A 16,431-nucleotide genomic window follows, 5' to 3' on the forward strand; every position below is an offset into this window, starting at 1 on the left:
CACACCAGACATGGGATGTCTGTGCTGAGAGCTGCCAGCCTAGGAGCAGGAATGAAGGGTAGGCGGGTGGCCGAGAGGGGGCAGCAGAAGCCAGGACAGTCCCTGGTGCAGGCCGGAGAGGAGCGGCGGCCACAGGCTGGGGTCTGGATAGGTATGGGAACACAGAGAGAGGCAAAAAAAAGAAGGACTGACAGAGTCAGGGAAGAGGGAGACAGAGGTGGAGACACGGATAGAGATATATACAGAGAGACACAGAGATGGGGATGGAGACACATGAGACAGAGGGAGAGGGAGAAGGCAGAAAAAGGGAAGACAGACAAGGAAGAAGAGATGCGAAGACAAGCATGGAGAGGGATGGATATAAAGACAAGGAGGGAAGAAGAGACAGGAGAAGAGACACAAGATGGAGACAGAGAGAGAGACAGGGATGGAACAGAAACATACAGAAAGAAATGCAGATAGGAAACAGGACAAAGGCAGATTCAGAGATAGGAATGGGACAGGAGACAAATATAGGCTGGGTGCAGTGGCTCATGCCTGTAATCCCAGCACTTTGGGAGGCCAAGGCGGGCAGATCACCTGAGGTCAGGAGTTTGACACCAGTCTGGCCAACATGGCAAAACCCCGTCTCTACTAAAAATACAAAAATTAGCCAGGCATTGTGGTGGGCACCTGTAAACCCAGCTACCCGGGAGGTTGAGGCAGGAGAATTGCTTGAACCCGGGAAGTGGAAGTTGCAGTGAGCCTAGATCACACCGTTGCACTCCAGCCTTGGTGAGAGTGAGACTCCGTCTCAAAAAAAAAAAAGAAGAGACAAACATAGAAATGAAAATGGGTTCAGCAAGAAGAGAGGGGCGGGGGTGCACAGAGGCAGGTCTAGAGTTGTAAGAATGGAGTAGAGCCACACTGGAAGAGAGATCAAGTGGGCAGGGGGCTGATAGGCCAGGACACAGAGCGGGGCCCAGCCACAGTGTATCGTGGGGGCACAAAGAGAAGTAGGGGGCTGGAAGGCTGGGACCCTGTGCAATGCACCTGAGGTCTGGGATCCTAGCCTCCCCTTCCCCCCATGCCTCAGGGTTGTTTTAATTCTCCAGATTCTGTTTTAGCTCCAAGAGCTGATGTCTGCAATTATGCCCGGCTCCCCAGAACCACCGTGGGAACTAGATGTGGAGGGACAGTACTAGAGAGAGGTGACAGTCAGCAACTGAGACCCTCCAAGGCGAACAGCCTCTGTGAGGCCAAGGGCCCAGGACCCACAAGGAGGGTGACCACCCGCAGGCCCAGGGCAGTTGTCTAGTCAGAGGCAATGATGCTGCCCCTCCAGCCACCCTGGGCTTGAGGCAGAGCAGGGTCTCTCTCTTAGAGCTGGGGGAAGAGATAGAGGCCCCAGTCCTCCCCTCCATTGGCCTCTGAGGCTCCGGCAGGCCCCCTCCCCTACTTCTGCCCCCTCCTCCCGAGGCCCCACATAATTACTTTCCCATGTTGCTAATGGAGGCCAGATTGCTGATGCCCAAGCTCTGGGTGGGCGGTGGGTAGGTCAGGGCTGACCAGGGCTCTCAAGGCAGAAAGGCAGCTCAGGCCAGAGACTCCTCACTTCATCCCACCCACCCCAAAGATGAAGGGTGGAAGTTCTGACACATCCCAGGAATGTTCTGGGGGAGACTGCTGGTGACCCCGTTACCTCTACTCATGCTGGAGCCTAGGTTCAGGCTGAGCCACACCTCACAGGGACCAGACCCCCAGGCAGAACTCGGGGTTCAGGGTACAGAGCAGGTCCACAGCCACCTCTCAGGATGTCCATCCTGGGAGCCTCTTCCTGTGAATGAAGAGCCTTGCATTTCCATAGCTGGGTGTGTTCAGCTTGAAAAGCCACAGGCTTCACCTTGATGCCAGGCCTTTGCTTTCATGGGTCTCCCACCTAGAACACCCCTCTCTCTTCTAACCTGGAGAAGAGACGGCCACTTTACTCTGGAGCCCCTCACCAGGCCTCACCTCCGGGACTATGTCTTGTCAAGGCCGGACTCATCGGTGCTTGAGGCACTGTCAATCCCCTTCCCAGGGCACGTTCCCGGGGGGCCTGGATCCCAGGAAGGGGTATCCATTGCTGGAGCCTAGTCTGAGGGGAAAGGTTTGAACTGGGAGAAAGTGTGTGATGGCATCAGGGTGGCTGGTGGCTCTGTGCACACATCTGTGCACAGGTGGGTGTGGGTGTGGACCTGACTTTGACTCCACCCCCCTCTTCTTACTCCAGGCATCCAGAGCAAGGCCAAAACCTGGCTCCCCAGGTCAGAGCTCCGGCCTCTCCTTTTACCCCTGCCCCCAGGTCATAGGGCCTGCCTACTTGTCCCCAGCCCTGGACATTCCCAACTGAGAATGCCTGCTTACGCTCAGTAAGGCGGCTTCTATAAGTGGGGTCTGGACCTAAGCAGGCCTGGGACAGCCAAGTGTCCTCCTCTGAGGAGAAGTCAGAGGGACCCCGGAGCCCCAGTTTGGGGACTGAAAGGGTGTGGGCAGGATCTGAGGTTGGACCAAAGACTGACCATCCTATAAAGCCAAGGCCCCACCCTCTCCAGCTCCACAGAGTCCTGACTATAACCCAGCCCTGGGAGTAAGCCTTGTACTCTGTCATTCCAGTTCTGAAGCCCAGGTCCTGTCCCTGGTCATACTCCAAGCAACCTCCTCCTTCAGGCAGCCGCCCTGCCTGCCCAGGCCCAGGACACTCTGTGCTCTGAGCCCTTGTGGCCTGGCTGAGCCCTAGGCCTGACCTTCTGGCACTCCTGGACTGTCTCTTGGATGGCAGGGATCAGGCACACCCCCTGGCCCCAAGGATGAAGCCTGCCCCTCCCCTTCTGCCATCTTAGCCCTGTGCACTGGGCTCAGGCCTGGGCACTCATGGAAGGCAGTTCTAGAGGTGACCCTTGAAAGGCTTCTGCCCCAGCCAAGACTTGGGCAGCCTCCAGGACTGACTGGATACCCTATGGGATCCCTCATTTCCCGCAGTTTTTCCCTGGCTGCAACCCTGTGCTCCAGGGAAGCCCTACCCGCCAAGAAGTAGACAACACTGTTACCAGATACACTGGCCTGAAAGCTGAACGCCTCTCCCCACCTTCCCCAACCACAATTTCTTTCCTCCACCAGCCCTGGAAGGGGCAGGGTCCTTGGAAGAGGGGTACCCTCCCAAAGCGGATCTGTTCCAAGGACTCATGAAATGGTGACGTTTAATGAGAACCCCCCACCCCCCACCCTGTATATACATCTATAAAAAATTCAAATACAGCAAGTTACCATTGAGTCAGACTAGAAGGGACTGACAGGGCATTAAATACTGTGGGATAGGAGCAGGGTCAGGGGAGGGGTGTACAAAACAGGGCAGAAGGGAGGGGACTGAAAAGTGTGGGTGCTGGGGGGAGGGGGATGGCTGGGCCCCCCCAGCATCAGGAGCTTATAATCTGACGGTGGCAACAGAGACCCTGGGATAGACAGGAGGCTGGGGCAGGAGGAGAAATCGGATGTGAGGGGCTCCCCTCACGTCCCCCAAGGGCTCCTGGGAGTCGCTGGCATTGGAGGGTCCAGCCCAAGGGGCCAGGGTGAGGGGGTCTTTGGTGGGTGGGTTAGCTGCATGGCCCACCTCCCACGAGGGAGGAAGGAGGGCCAGCTTGGTGCAGCAGGGCTGGGGGGCGGCAGGCCCGGGCCCGCCGGGGGTCTCCACAAATTGTGTCTGAAGAGAATGCAAAAGGTCCTCCTGCCCGTGTGCAAAATAGAAACCGGGGTCTGCAGGCTCAGCTCCGGCCTCTTGCTCCTCTGCAGGTGCTCTGCATGTCCTCATGGGGTGCCGGGCTCTGCAGAGACAGGCAGGGGCCTGTCAGGGAGGGGGCTGCAGTGGGGGTTCCCTCAGGCTCCCTCTGCCACCCAGCCTCACTCAACCTACCAGATCATGAGACTGCTGGCAGTGGTGGCAGCGGCAGCCAGGGCCAGAGTGACAGGGACGCTGACCAAGAAGGGTGCCGAGGGTCCCCCGCCGCTGCCCAGCTCCCCAGGGTCACAGATCTTCGTGGTAGGTGGGGGTGCCAGGGAGCTGGTGGTGCTGGTCGTGGTCTCTGGGGAACATGGGGGAAACTCAGGGCAAGGCCGGGGCTGGGGTCCCATCCAGATCTGGGGGCTCATGAGACATACCGTTCTGCTTCCTGCATCAGACTGGTACTGCCTCCCCCATCAGGCAGATCCTGCTTCCCAAGGCTCACAGATAACCCCTCCACCCAATGACCCCTACCAAGGATGTCCAGATAGCAAGGACCAGGAATGGCAGGGGTTGGACAGACAGGCAGAAGTGTGGCTGCCACAGAGTGTGGCTACCCCGGGAGCAGAGGCTGGAGGCAGCAGGGTAGAACCAGGCCACAGGTTCAACCACAGGCCTCCAGGACAGCAGAGCCAGGAGGGAGGGCAGGAGCAAGCTCACCCGCAGCCTGGGCCTCTGTAGTGAGGTGTCGCGGTTCCTCAGTCCAGGGCGTAGCATGGGCAGCCACGCTCCAGTCACTCCATGTCCCAATTTCATTGTCCTTGGCTGCCACTTGGATAATGTACTCCTTTCCGGCGTAGGCATCTGTGATGGTGTGTGCTGTGCCATCAGACAGCTCCACCTGCAGCCAGACCATGGGGTGGGGGTAAGGACACACCTGGGGGCCAGGATCGTGAGGTCCCTCCAGAGGAAGTGAGCATGCCTCTGGGGAGAGGCGAGTGAAGTGCTCTGGGGACAGTGAGGACTTCCCTGGAGGAGAAGGAGGACATGGAGAATATTCTTGCCAGAGATTGGGGACATCTTAGGGAGGAGACCCCACGGGAGAGCAGTTGTCCCTGAAGGAGAGTAATGACATCTTCAAGGAGACCAGAAACACCCCAGGGGATAATAAGGAAGTCTTTGCCCTGTGCCTACGACTCTGCTGTTGCCCCTGCTCTCTCACAGTCCCCAGCCTGGCTGAATCCTGACCACAGTCCCAGCCTGGAGGTGGCAAGGGCAGGGGGTGAAAGGAGATGGTAGTGCCGCCCTCTTCTCCCACCAGGAAGCCACTGAGGGGAGGTTCCACACACTGACTGGAGCTAGGCTGCCTGAGTTTCAAATTTGGCCCCATCCCTTAGTAGTGAGGTGACCAAGTTACTTAACATCTTCACGCCTTGCCATCCTCATCTGTAAAACGGCATTCATGAGAGTATCCATCTCTTAAGGTTACAATGAGGACCAAGGCATGAGGACAGTACCAAACGCACTTCAGCCAGCGCTGTCATTACCATGGCTTCTGGTCAGAGCCCGGGTTCCCAGATGCCCAAGGCACCTACCAGCCTGGCCCCAGCTGAGCCTTCCCTCAGGAAGGCCTCAGTGTGGTTATCACCCTGCTGGGGCAGAAAGGGGTGGAGGACAGCCCCTGGGGCTGCAGGGCACAGAACAGCTGCTCCATTTCCTCCTGGAGGCATCACAACCCCACTCCTGCCCTGCTGGCCCCATCCTGCTGGTCTCCCCCAACCCTCCAGGCCGGGCTGCCTGTCCGGCGCCCCTTCCAGGCCCAGGCTGGGCTCTGGTTCATCTCAGCGGCACCCGCTGCCTCATTAAGCCGCCTCGTAAACAGGGGCAGCCGGCGGGGGCGGAGGAGGGGGCCGCTCTGGGCCACGTCTGGCTTCAGGGCTTTTTTGGTCCCTGTTCCAATCTTCCCCCCAGAAAACTGGGGTCTGGGCTATCTGACCTGACAGGCTGTGAGTGCATGCACGCATGCGTGTATGTGTGTCTGGGCATGTGCTCAGCCTGTGGCCCTGATAACGGTGGTAAAGGTCAGGGTCATGGTGAGACACCTTTTAGGCCCAGACCCTGAGCTCAGTAAATCCTAATCTCAGCCCTGGAAGATTGGAGGGTCCCAAAGACCCTCTTCTCCTGGAGCCAGGGTCCCAGTTCTACCTCTGGTACCCCAGTCCCTTTCTGCTCGGCTCCTTCAGCTCTGTCTCCCTCCTGCCAGGATTAGACCGCAGACCTCCATGTCAGTCTCTCCCCACAGGGAGGGAGCCACAGGGAACAGATCAAATTGCCGCTTCATTGTGGGCTCATGGTGGGCACCATACCTCTGGGAATGTGGCCCCCAGGAGGTCAGTGCTCTCCTGGGGACCACATATCCTAGACCAGGATCCTTCTTGTGAGGTTATCAGTGATCCCTTCATCCTTCCTCTCAAGAAAAAGGCTTCTCAACTGGCAGGAACTCCCTAGTCACTGACATTGGCCTCCCCTGGGAGTCCTCCATGGTCTGCTGGAGCAGATGCCCGACACGCCTTCCAAGCCTCCCTGTCCACCCTCCCTGTCCACTTAGGGCCAGGGCAGGAGCTGCAGGGAACCCATGCTGGGTCCCCGTACTTGCCTCTCTCTTGTCCATGCTGAGACAGCCCCTGCCTAGGGCCTATTCTTTTGCAATTCCTGGTCTGGATTTTCCTCCTGAAAATCCAGGTGATGTTTTTCTCTGTTCTGCCCTTCTTGCCCCCTCCCAGTCATACACCTGCCTCTCCCCAAGGTCAAGGATTGGGGAGAATAGACTCTGTTCAGAGCAAAACTTCAGATGAAAAGAACCATAAATCTAACCAGCCCCAGTGCCACTGAGACACAGAATGGGGCTAGGATGAGCTACAGGCCACACGTATTCTCGCCACGGAGCCTGCACACTTTGCTCTTCCCACCTCAGTGTGGGGGTCAGTTTTGCGCATGGTCTTGGCATGTTAGCTGCATACACGTATGGCGTATGATTCCTGCTGGGAGCTGCGCGTGTGTGCATGTTCCCGTGTGTGTGGTGGGCAGTGTGCCAGGTCCACTGCAAGGCGTGTGCGCCGCGATGCGCGGGGCTGCTGCCTGTAGCTCGTTAGCGGGGGAGGGGGGGCTTGTGAAACTAGACCCTGGTTATTAGCAATGCATTAGGCGCGGGCAGCTGGCCAGGCGGGAGGGACTCCGGACTCTGTCAGGGAACATGTGAGTGCATGAGCAGGCTTTGTGGGGGACAGGCACCCAGGAATCGAATTACACGCTTTAAAGGCCAGACAGGATAGGGGCACGAGGAGCTGGAGTTGGAGCCTGGTAGATGAGGTGGGGGTACAAGTTGACCCCCAGGAACCAGCCTGGGTTGTCCCATGGAGCACCCTCCCAACCCCGGTCCTAGCCTACAGGCCTCGTGGGCCACACAGAGTGCCCACAACCCTATGGGCCCAGGGTGCTCAAAGCAAGAGAACTCCAAGTCTGCCTCAAACCTCTGGCTGTTCCCCAGAGCTCTCTATTGTAGCTTGATCCAGACCATAGTCCGACCCCATACTGACTCTTGTCCACTGCTTGGTTCCCAGCCAGGCTACCTTCCAACTCATAGCCTCAAGCTGACCCCTAAGCTGGGTCTGACTTTGGAGTCCTGATGCCAGTCAGGGCCTAAACTCGCACCCTGGACCAGGCTTGACCCCACTGCCTGATCCTGACCCCTTGGGGCCAGCACAGGCCCAGAGCCTGGGCCAGAGTATAAAGAGGGAGATGTCTTTGAGGGCTGAAAGAGGGAGATGTCTGGTCAGGCTGAGGTAAGGAAAGGGAGCCTTGCCTGTCCTGCCCGCTATCTCCCTTCCTGCATTTCTCTCCACTACCCGGGGGAGCCACAAAAAGACATATGTGTTCCCAATGCACTAACAGGGGTCACTGGGAACCCCTAAGGACACCTGCCTCAGCTCCATCCATTCTCCCAGGCCCACCTGGTCCCTTTTCCCTACAGAGAGCCTGACTCATCAGGTCTCACACTGGAGCTGCTGCCACGTGGGATATGGGTGCCACTCACTCCACATGATTCTAACTCAGGCACCCAGGATCTTGACAGGGCAGGGCACTCACATGCTGCCACTGGTCCAGGATGAGGGGTCGGTAGCGCAGAAAGAACTTGAGAGGAAAAGACTCAGGGTCAGGCCAGGTCGAGGGGATCTGCCATGTCACCTCCAGCCGGCGAGGGTTGCTGGGCACTGGCCGGGCTACCACATTTTCTGGAGGATCAGGCTTCACTGTTCAGGAGACATAGCTTCATTACTACACTCATCTCTGGCAACAACCCACTTTGTCAACTCCAGCCACCATGTTGACCCTCTCATATTGCCAACCATTGTCATCAATATCACAGTCACCATGCCTCTCCTCTATTGTCAATTCTGGTAGCTACCGTAGAAAACTATCTCATTACTTCCAAGTCTGACATCCCCATCATCACCAATGGCTGTCACTACAGTCACTGTCACCAACTCTTCATATCAACATCCCAAATTTCATCTCATCATCCCATCATCCCAACTCTATCCTCATACTGACCTGCATCCAGTAACTAAGCCAATATGATGCCTCCATAGTTACCACTGTCACCCCCACTGTCACCTGGATTACCCCCTCCTACCCCAGCATCACACACTCCCCCAAGCCTGGTTTTTCACTTCAACTTTTCCAGTTCCAAACTAAGACCTGGGTCAAGAGTAAAAGAGTCCACAGGTGTTGCAGATCTGGAGGTAGGCTGGGGATCTGATGGGAGTGCCTAAGGGCCCAGCTTATGTAGAAATACTCTGGCTAGGGATCCAGTCATGGGGTCTGGGGAGAAAACAGGGGCAGGCAGAAGATCTGGCTGGGGCGGAGGAATAGCAGGCAGAAAGCCTGCCTGGAATAGGGCAGGGGCAGGTAGAGGGACTGGCTGGGATGGGGGCGTCAGGGGGAGGACGGTATCTGTCCCAGTCCTGTCTCCTGTTCTGACACCTCATTCATCACAGGCCGTAAGGAAGCCATTAGAGTTGGGCGGGGGTGGAGGCTGCAGCTGCACAAGGGTCTGGCCCAGCCTGCCCCCTCTTCCCCCTGCTGCATGTTCTGGGAGCCAGAAAAATGATCAGAAGAGCTGCTGTACAAGTCTCTCAGCCCTTCAGGTAAAGGACATTCACTTACACATTCACAGGTATATATGTCATGCATATATGTGCACATATATGCGCACTGCACATACTTGTGCAGAGGCATGTACATGCCATGTATACATTTGCATGCATGTGGACATCCCCACCAATGTTCATGTGCCTCTGGCACATATCCACTTACATTCCCACTGGAGTAGGCAGCAGGTTCCCCCAACCACCACACTTACCAATGGTGAACTCGTCAAAAGTGATAGCTGTGGCATTGTGGCCCAGGGCATTGCTGACACTTATGGAGACCTTGTACTTGATGGTGGAGAACAGGTGCATGTAGCGAATGTGGCAGCGGTTCTTGAGGGCTGGGTCCTTCTCACAGACCATAATTTTGGAGCCATGCCTGGGGAGAGGTGAGGCCCAGGTACTGTTACCAACATCAAGGGTCAGATGGGGTAGAGGTTGAGGGAAGGTCAAGCCCAAGGCAGGGCTGGGGTATGGACGGAGGGCATGGTGGTGGGATGGGGGAGAGGTCAGAGGTCAGGGCTGGACCCGGGTCACAGGCACAGCTACTCACAGCACAGTCACATTGAAGGTGTTGGGAATGTAGGTGGGGGTGGGCAGATGCCAGCTGCAGTAGAAGCCCTTGGGGTAAGTGTTGGAGCGGCAGCTGAGCACAGGCTCCCGCGGCGGCACTGGGGGTGAGGACAGTATGGTCAGGGCATTCTTGGAGCTCCCAGTCCCCTGCACTGTATGGGGACAGGTGGGCCCCAGAGCCCCAGTTCTCCCCCCTCAACCCATCATCGATGCCAAAGTTGTTGGGGGGGAGGCTGTCAGCGAGGGTCTGAGGCTTCCCAGGCCACAGAGAGCCAGATGTTTAATTAAAGAAAAACAAGGGCTGTGCGGACAGGGAACCCCCCCTCCACCTGCTCAATGGAGGCAGGAACCATGGGGATCAGGGGGCTGCGGGCCTCAACTCATCAATCACAGGCTGGAGGTGATGTCTGGGGGAATCGGCCCCAGCCCCACATCTCCTGCCACTTTGTGTCCACTCCCAGAGGAAGACTGTGCTGCGGAGACGAGGGGAGTCTTGAATGGGTCCTCCGACTGCTGGAGTATCGGGTGCACTTCCTGGAGAAGAGACACCCCAGACTTCCCTCAGTAGAGATGGAGACACAAGGACAGGCCTGGTGGCTACACATGAACGGCACTGGGCAGCTGTTTGTATGCATATCTGTGTTTGTAGATGTCTGCATGCAGGGGTATATATGCTACATACATGTCTCTATGTGACATGAATGAGTGACCAAGGATCCATAGGAGCAGCTATGTGGATGTGCGTGAATCTGCGTGTCTGTGTGATTGTGTGTACAAGTGCCTGTTGAAAGGAAGCTGCTGTTCCCTTTGTGTGTACCTCATCCCAGTGCCAGCCCCCAGCATCTTCATCGCAGACCCTTTAAGAAGCCCTTTACATGGTAAGCAGCTGCCCTCACTCTGGAATAGGAAGGCCCAGAGAGGGATAGGGACCTCTCAAGGTCAGACAGTAAGCCAGAGCTGGGACTAAACCCCAGGACAGGGCTAACCCTATATACACACACTTGGGAAGTCCTTTCTGCAGTCTAGCCCGCACTCTTTTTTGCTGCCGTGAGCACTTAGCCCAGCTGTCCCACCCTCAGGCATTGGGTAAGGCGTGAGGACAGGCGGCTCAGGTTCCTGGAAGGAGGCAGCTTATGTGATCTGACCCAAGCAAGGAATGTCCGTCTGCGGCTCCAGGGACACTGACACCTCCCTCCTGTGCCTCCCCCCTCCTCCGCCCCCGGCCTGACAGGTGGACAGGAAATGGGAGGGGGGCAGCTCAATAAGCCAGGGACAGTGAAGGGGAGTGCATGTCTATGCTTGTAGAGTGGCCATGGTGACACAGGGGAACAGTGGGCTTCCATCCACAGTGTGCACGTGACTGTGAGTGACTCTGTGTGATTGCATGTGCGTGTCCAGTATGTGTGATGCTGGGAGGGGCCTGGGGCAGAACCCCCAGGATCCAGATCTCGCTTTGCAGCAGAAGAGATGAGGGGACAGAGAAGCATCAGGAGAACTCCAGGTGGAGGGGGCAATGCTGTGGGCGGAGGCAGCTCCATTCCCCAGGCCTGTCGGGGAAAGCAGGGCCCAGTTGAGACCCCACAGGGCCAACCTGCGTTCTGCCCTCCACTGTCCTCCTCCCTTGGGAAGCCTTCCAGGCCCTGTGTCCATCTCGTGTCGTTCCATGTTCATCCTGTGTGCCTTTAGTGTCTCTTCCCTGTCTGCCCACGGGTGCAGAACTCTGCCTGGGGGTGGGGTGGGGGGCGGCCAAGGACACAGGAAGTGCCTTCTGGGGGCCTGTTGGCCAGGCCAGAGTTGGCAGGCACCCCAGGAGGAAAGGACATTCCGAGGTCGGCCGAGAAGCCTCCACTCCCCGCTCCTGCCACCGCCCCCCTTACCCCCAGGAAGGGGAAGGGCGCTGGGGGTGGGGTGGGGATCGGAGCCTGCAGAGTCAGCTCCCTGCTGCCCGGGACTCCTCGGAGGGCAGAGCGGGCCACAGCACTGGACTCACAGGCCCCCACCCCCGGCCAGCCTCCCCACTGACCAGGCTCCTCCACTCCCCAACTGTCCTCCCCCCTCAGACCAGCCTCCCCTTCCAACCTCCCCCTCACACCAGTTCCTCTCCCTGACTGGGAAGGTCACGGTGGGGTGGGGGTTGGGGGGCCGACTGGGGGCTTTGTCTGTCATCTGGCTACTCCTGCCTGGCCCTGGGCCCTGAGCAGGGAAGGGCTTGGGTTTCCTGACAGGGACCAGGTTTCTCAGAGGGAAAAGGAGGAAAGAAAAACAAAAGGAAAAAAAGGAGTGACTTGCTGCAGCTGGAGCCCAGCTGAGGGGCCGGGTGGGTGGAGGTGGGGGTGCTGTGAGATTGTAGGACAGTGTGGGATCAGGATGCCTGTTGTGAGTGTGTTGTGAGTTGGAGGAAAAGCTGTTTTTAAGAAGCTGTGATTGCAAGGCTGTGTGTAACTGTGAGAAGCTCCGTGTGTGTGACTGTGAGACTCTGGGCAGTTGTGTAACTGTATGATGGGAGGCTGTGTGGGACTGGATGACTCTGTTTGCACATGACTCAGGGTGAGGCTGTTCAATTTTGAGACCGTCCCTATGTGCAAGGCTGTGTGGCCAAGGTACTCTGTAAGAGTGCCTGCAAATGTGCCACTGTGTCTGAACACAGAGACAGCTAGAGCTCATACATGAGGCAGCGCATATGTGATGGAGCAAAGTGAGGCTGAATGTATTTTGCAAACTGTGCGTGTGGAAGGTGCCCGGAATTCCCAGCATGTTCACACGTATGAACTGAACACCGTGTGAGTGCATGTTAGAGTGTGTGAGCAAACGCTCCTATGCACACAGGTCACAGTATCAGGCTCTGGGCATACAGGGCATCTGGGTTGCCCCTTGGGGGTCTCTTGAGATACCCAAGTGACTGTGTCAGCCTGTGGCAGGGTGTCGCTAGGTCCCATGCGGGGCCGTGTGCGCGTGTGCATGAGTGCGTGTGCCCCCGCTGGCCCAGGGTTTGTTTGTTTTCCTCCTAATTGACTTGTTTTTCCATGTCCAGCCCACCAAACCGCATGTTTTTCCTCTCATCTCGCCAGCCCGCCTGGGCTGGAGCCCCCGGCACGCATGAGGCCTGCCCGCCGGCCCAGAGAGGAGGAGGGGCAAGCTGCCCACACCCTAGGCCAGACCCGATCAGGCAGGGTGGGGCAGGGTGACCCTTCCACTCCAGCCCTACCCACGCCCCACCCGCATGCCGCCTCCTGCCTGGCATTCGAGGCTCAGGCCTGGTTCAACCTTATCTCGTGCCATCCCTTGAGGCATTCCAACTTCTGGACTCCCAAATGCCCCGCCGACCTCCCACTTGTGATTTCTCCCCAGACATTTTCTTTGACCATAGCCTTCTCCCCACTCTTTCCTTTCCAGCCAAACAGGGCTACAGGGAAAGGAGTGCTGAACCAGGGGATCCAGAGCTTCCATCCTAACCAATCAAATAAAAGTTTTAAAAAACTGGACAAAGAACTGTCCATTTAAAAATCATTTTAATCTCTGGTTTGTTTTAGTTTAAGATCAGAATGATACAGAATCAGCAGTGTCTTGTAAATAAAATGATGCTACTAAAAGGAACACTGTGATCCTGCTTCCTAATGTGGGGGGTCGTTCCGTCATCCTAGGGAGGAGAGGAGTCCTTAGGGCTCTGCTCGTGAGGATCCGCTTGAGAGCAAGAAGGCAGATCAGGAGAAAGCAGTTCAGGGATTAGCCTGGTTAAGGAGACTTCCAACAGAATACTGTTAAGACCAAGTTCCCTTGTAAATAGAGACATAAAAATTGCACATGTTTAGGATAAATATTAAATAATTTTTGGTTTGAATGACCCACAAATCAGGGGTAACTCTGTCCTGTTCTCTGATAGCTGGCAGGAAGGATAATTTGATATTGAGTGTTGCCAAAGCCAGTCTCTTGTTACTAATATAAAGTGACTGAGACGATAATGATTAATATGCCCTCTTCCTCTGACCAGGTCTTTAGAAGGAAATAATGCAATGAGAGATAAGTACCTGAAACTAATGCTACAGCCAACTCATGGCCAGCCTTCCTCTGGCAGCAGGGCCTGGAGGGCAGCGAGCACTCTATATAAAAGGTCTGGGCCCTGGTTACAACAGGGCAGCTATGGGCATGTCCTGTGGGTATAGACTACGGACATTACTTCAAGACCTAATTCCCCTCCAACGACCTCTCAAAGAAGATCATATCATCAGCAACAGGGGTCCAGGGCCACCAAGGCCCAGCCATCACAGCTAGCCTTGTCCATCCTGAGGACTTCTGGGACCCAAACTGAGAAGACAGGGATGTGGGTGACCAGTGCCAAGCTGGGTTCGTCCTTTTTCCACAGCACTCAGTAAATGGCCCTTTTTCCTCTGTAAGGGCCTGGGGCTAGACTGAGTGCTCCAACTTCTGATGGACCCCATAGTGGGCCAAGGAGAATTATTAGGCTGGTCCTGCATTTCTCAAGCTGGCCAACAGGGGTCACTCCACCCATGGCTTGCAACTAAAATGTTGGGTTTTGACTGCCATCTCTTCAGTTTAGACACATTAAAGAATAACCAAAAAAAGGCCTTCCCATGGGGAAAGGTACATTCCCACCAAAATACATTTTCACACCTCTTTAAGCCCCACAGGTGGGTCAGTGTTTTTGTAGAAGACCCTGAACAACCCTCCAGCCTAACATTTTGCATGGTGGTCTATGCTAGTCTTCTGACAACGAGGCAAGTGTCTGCTCCCAGATCCCTTAAACATCTCTTAGGTAGCTTCTAGGGAATTAGGAGATGATTTTTGGGCAGTGGGGTGAACCATACCCAAATAAAATGAGGCCAGAGTGGCCGGGCGCGGTGGCTCAAGCCTGTAATCCCAGCACTTTGGGAGGCCGAGACGGGCGGATCACGAGGTCAGGAGATCGAGACCATCCTGGCTAACACGGTGAAACCCCGTCTCTACTAAAAAGTACAAAAAACTAGCCGGGCGAGGTGGCGAGCGCCTGTAGTCCCAGCTACTCGGGAGGCTGAGGCAGGAGAATGGCGTGGACCCGGGAGGCGGAGCTTGCAGTGAGCAGAGATCCGGCCACCGCACTCTAGCCTGGGTGACAGAGCGAGACTCCGTCTCAAAAAAAAAAAAAAAAAAATGAGGCCAGAGGAGCTTGAATCATTGGCTCAGGAGAAAAGAAATGAAGAAATGGAACTATGTTCAGAGTATTCACTCTGTTGGTGGGTACCTGCAGCTGGGATCTGGATGCCTGCCCACCTCACCCTCAGCAAGGGTGATGGCCTTGTCATTCTGACTTCTCCAGATCCCTCTTCCAAATCACACTCACCTGGTCTTCCCTCTACCTTCTTGCTGGCTCCTTCTTATTTCTTTTTGTGGCTCATTTCCCTCCATCGACCTCTTTACATGCTGATGGTCTTTAGGGCTCAGTTCTGGGTCCTCTTCTCTCTTCACTCCACGATCTCTCCCTTGGCCATCTCACCCCCTCCCATGGCCTTAATGCTGACAACCCCCCACAAATATCCATCTCCAGCAGAGGCCTCTCCCCAAATCCCAGACGCTCAGACCCACTGGTTACCAGCCATCTCAACTCCCGGTTGTCCTCCAAGGATACCACTGAACAGGTCTGCAGCAGATGTCTAGGGAGCCGCAGATCCCTTGCCCATACTGTTAATACTTCTCACTCTCAAATTCTGCAGTTATTCGCCTAAGAGCCTTCTTTTGCTTTGCCTGCTGGGACATCAGGTCAAAAGTGCTGGGGAATCAAAGCGCCTCCCTCCCACCCCAGGTGAATCTCTCAACCACTGATGGGCAGGAGCTAGTACATACACATCCCAGCTCCCTTACCCTCAAGCAGGGCAACTCAGGTGCATGTTCTGCATCTGCACCTTCAGTGGTTAATGTCAGTCGCCAAGAGGCAATGTCTGGATAACTTACTCTTTATTGACTAACTTAACTTCCTTTTTATGTGTTACCTTCCCATTCCTTTATGGTATTTCCCTCACCTGCCAAATAAACTACTTGCATAAGAATTCTCATCTTGGGATCTGATTCTAGGGAAACCCAAACTAAGACACTGTTCAAACAGCACACATTATCTTTTCCTTCTGTTTTCTTCCTGTTGCAGTCATGAATCCCTCCAGCTGTCTTGACTCCTCTCACCCTCTACTCTCCTGTCCTTCCCACCTCCAATCCATCACCAATTCCTGGAGGTCCAACTGCCCCTTCTCAGCTTCCCCAGCTCCATGCCCTGGTTCCAGGTCCTCATCCTCTCTCCTGCATCCAGTAACAGCCTCCTTCATACCTTGGTTTTTCTCCATCCAACCTGCCTCCCTCCACTCAGAGTGATCTTTTAGGAACATGACCCAGAAATTGTCACTGCCCAGCTTCCAGGATCATGATCTGCCCCCCTGTCCCTTCCTTCAGCTCTCTCTTCACATAGACACCAGCCCAAGTGGCCTTTATGTGCCCTCCCAGCTGCTAAGGCCTACAGTCACACCCAGCTCTCTGCCAGAAATGATGTTTCAATGTGTCTTCTAAATCACCATTCGCTTCCCAAGTCTCCATTCGTTTCCCACTCCAGGATGCCTTCCTCCTTCCCTGGGGCCTCCTGGAGCACCTTGCCTATACCTGTATAACTACATATCCCAATTCCCTCCCTGAGGCCCTCTGACCAGCCCTTGTGGGAGCAGACACAGTGAGGCTCCTCCAGCTCAGATCCGTGACCTGAGGGTCTCTCCCCACTCATGTCCCAGGTAAGCCATGCCTTACCAGCTCTCTGCCCACGTTGTCAGAGGGAATAGGGTTTTAGGATACCTAAGACCTCCACGGGGGTGGGATCATGGGCAAACTGTCTAGGCGTCTGGACTCAGTGGGCAAGACTGGACTAAGAGGCCAGAAGAGTGG

At 55.8% G+C, this 16,431-nt stretch overlaps 1 protein-coding gene across 6 annotated transcripts in view; it reads right to left on the minus strand.

Annotated features, from left to right (window-relative positions):
* Positions 1-3,200: 3,200 nt before the first annotated feature.
* The window catches only part of CNTFR (ciliary neurotrophic factor receptor), a 39,253-nt gene continuing 26,022 nt past the window's right edge, over positions 3,201-16,431 (minus strand). For all 6 annotated transcript variants that reach the window (XM_017949776.2, XM_009188605.4, XM_017949777.3 and 3 more), the window contains 6 exons: positions 9,500-9,617; positions 9,159-9,325; positions 7,883-8,046; positions 4,457-4,637; positions 3,929-4,097; positions 3,201-3,839 (listed from right to left, as the gene is read on the minus strand). In XM_017949776.2, coding sequence (XP_017805265.1) covers position 3,839; positions 3,929-4,097; positions 4,457-4,637; positions 7,883-8,046; positions 9,159-9,325; positions 9,500-9,617 — 800 coding nt within the window. In that variant the 3' untranslated portion in view covers positions 3,201-3,838. The remainder of the gene's footprint in view (positions 3,840-3,928; positions 4,098-4,456; positions 4,638-7,882; positions 8,047-9,158; positions 9,326-9,499; positions 9,618-16,431) is intronic.

The sequence above is a fragment of the Papio anubis genome, chromosome 13, assembly GCF_008728515.1.
Source record: "Papio anubis isolate 15944 chromosome 13, Panubis1.0, whole genome shotgun sequence".
Classification (NCBI taxonomy): Eukaryota; Metazoa; Chordata; class Mammalia; order Primates; family Cercopithecidae; genus Papio; species Papio anubis.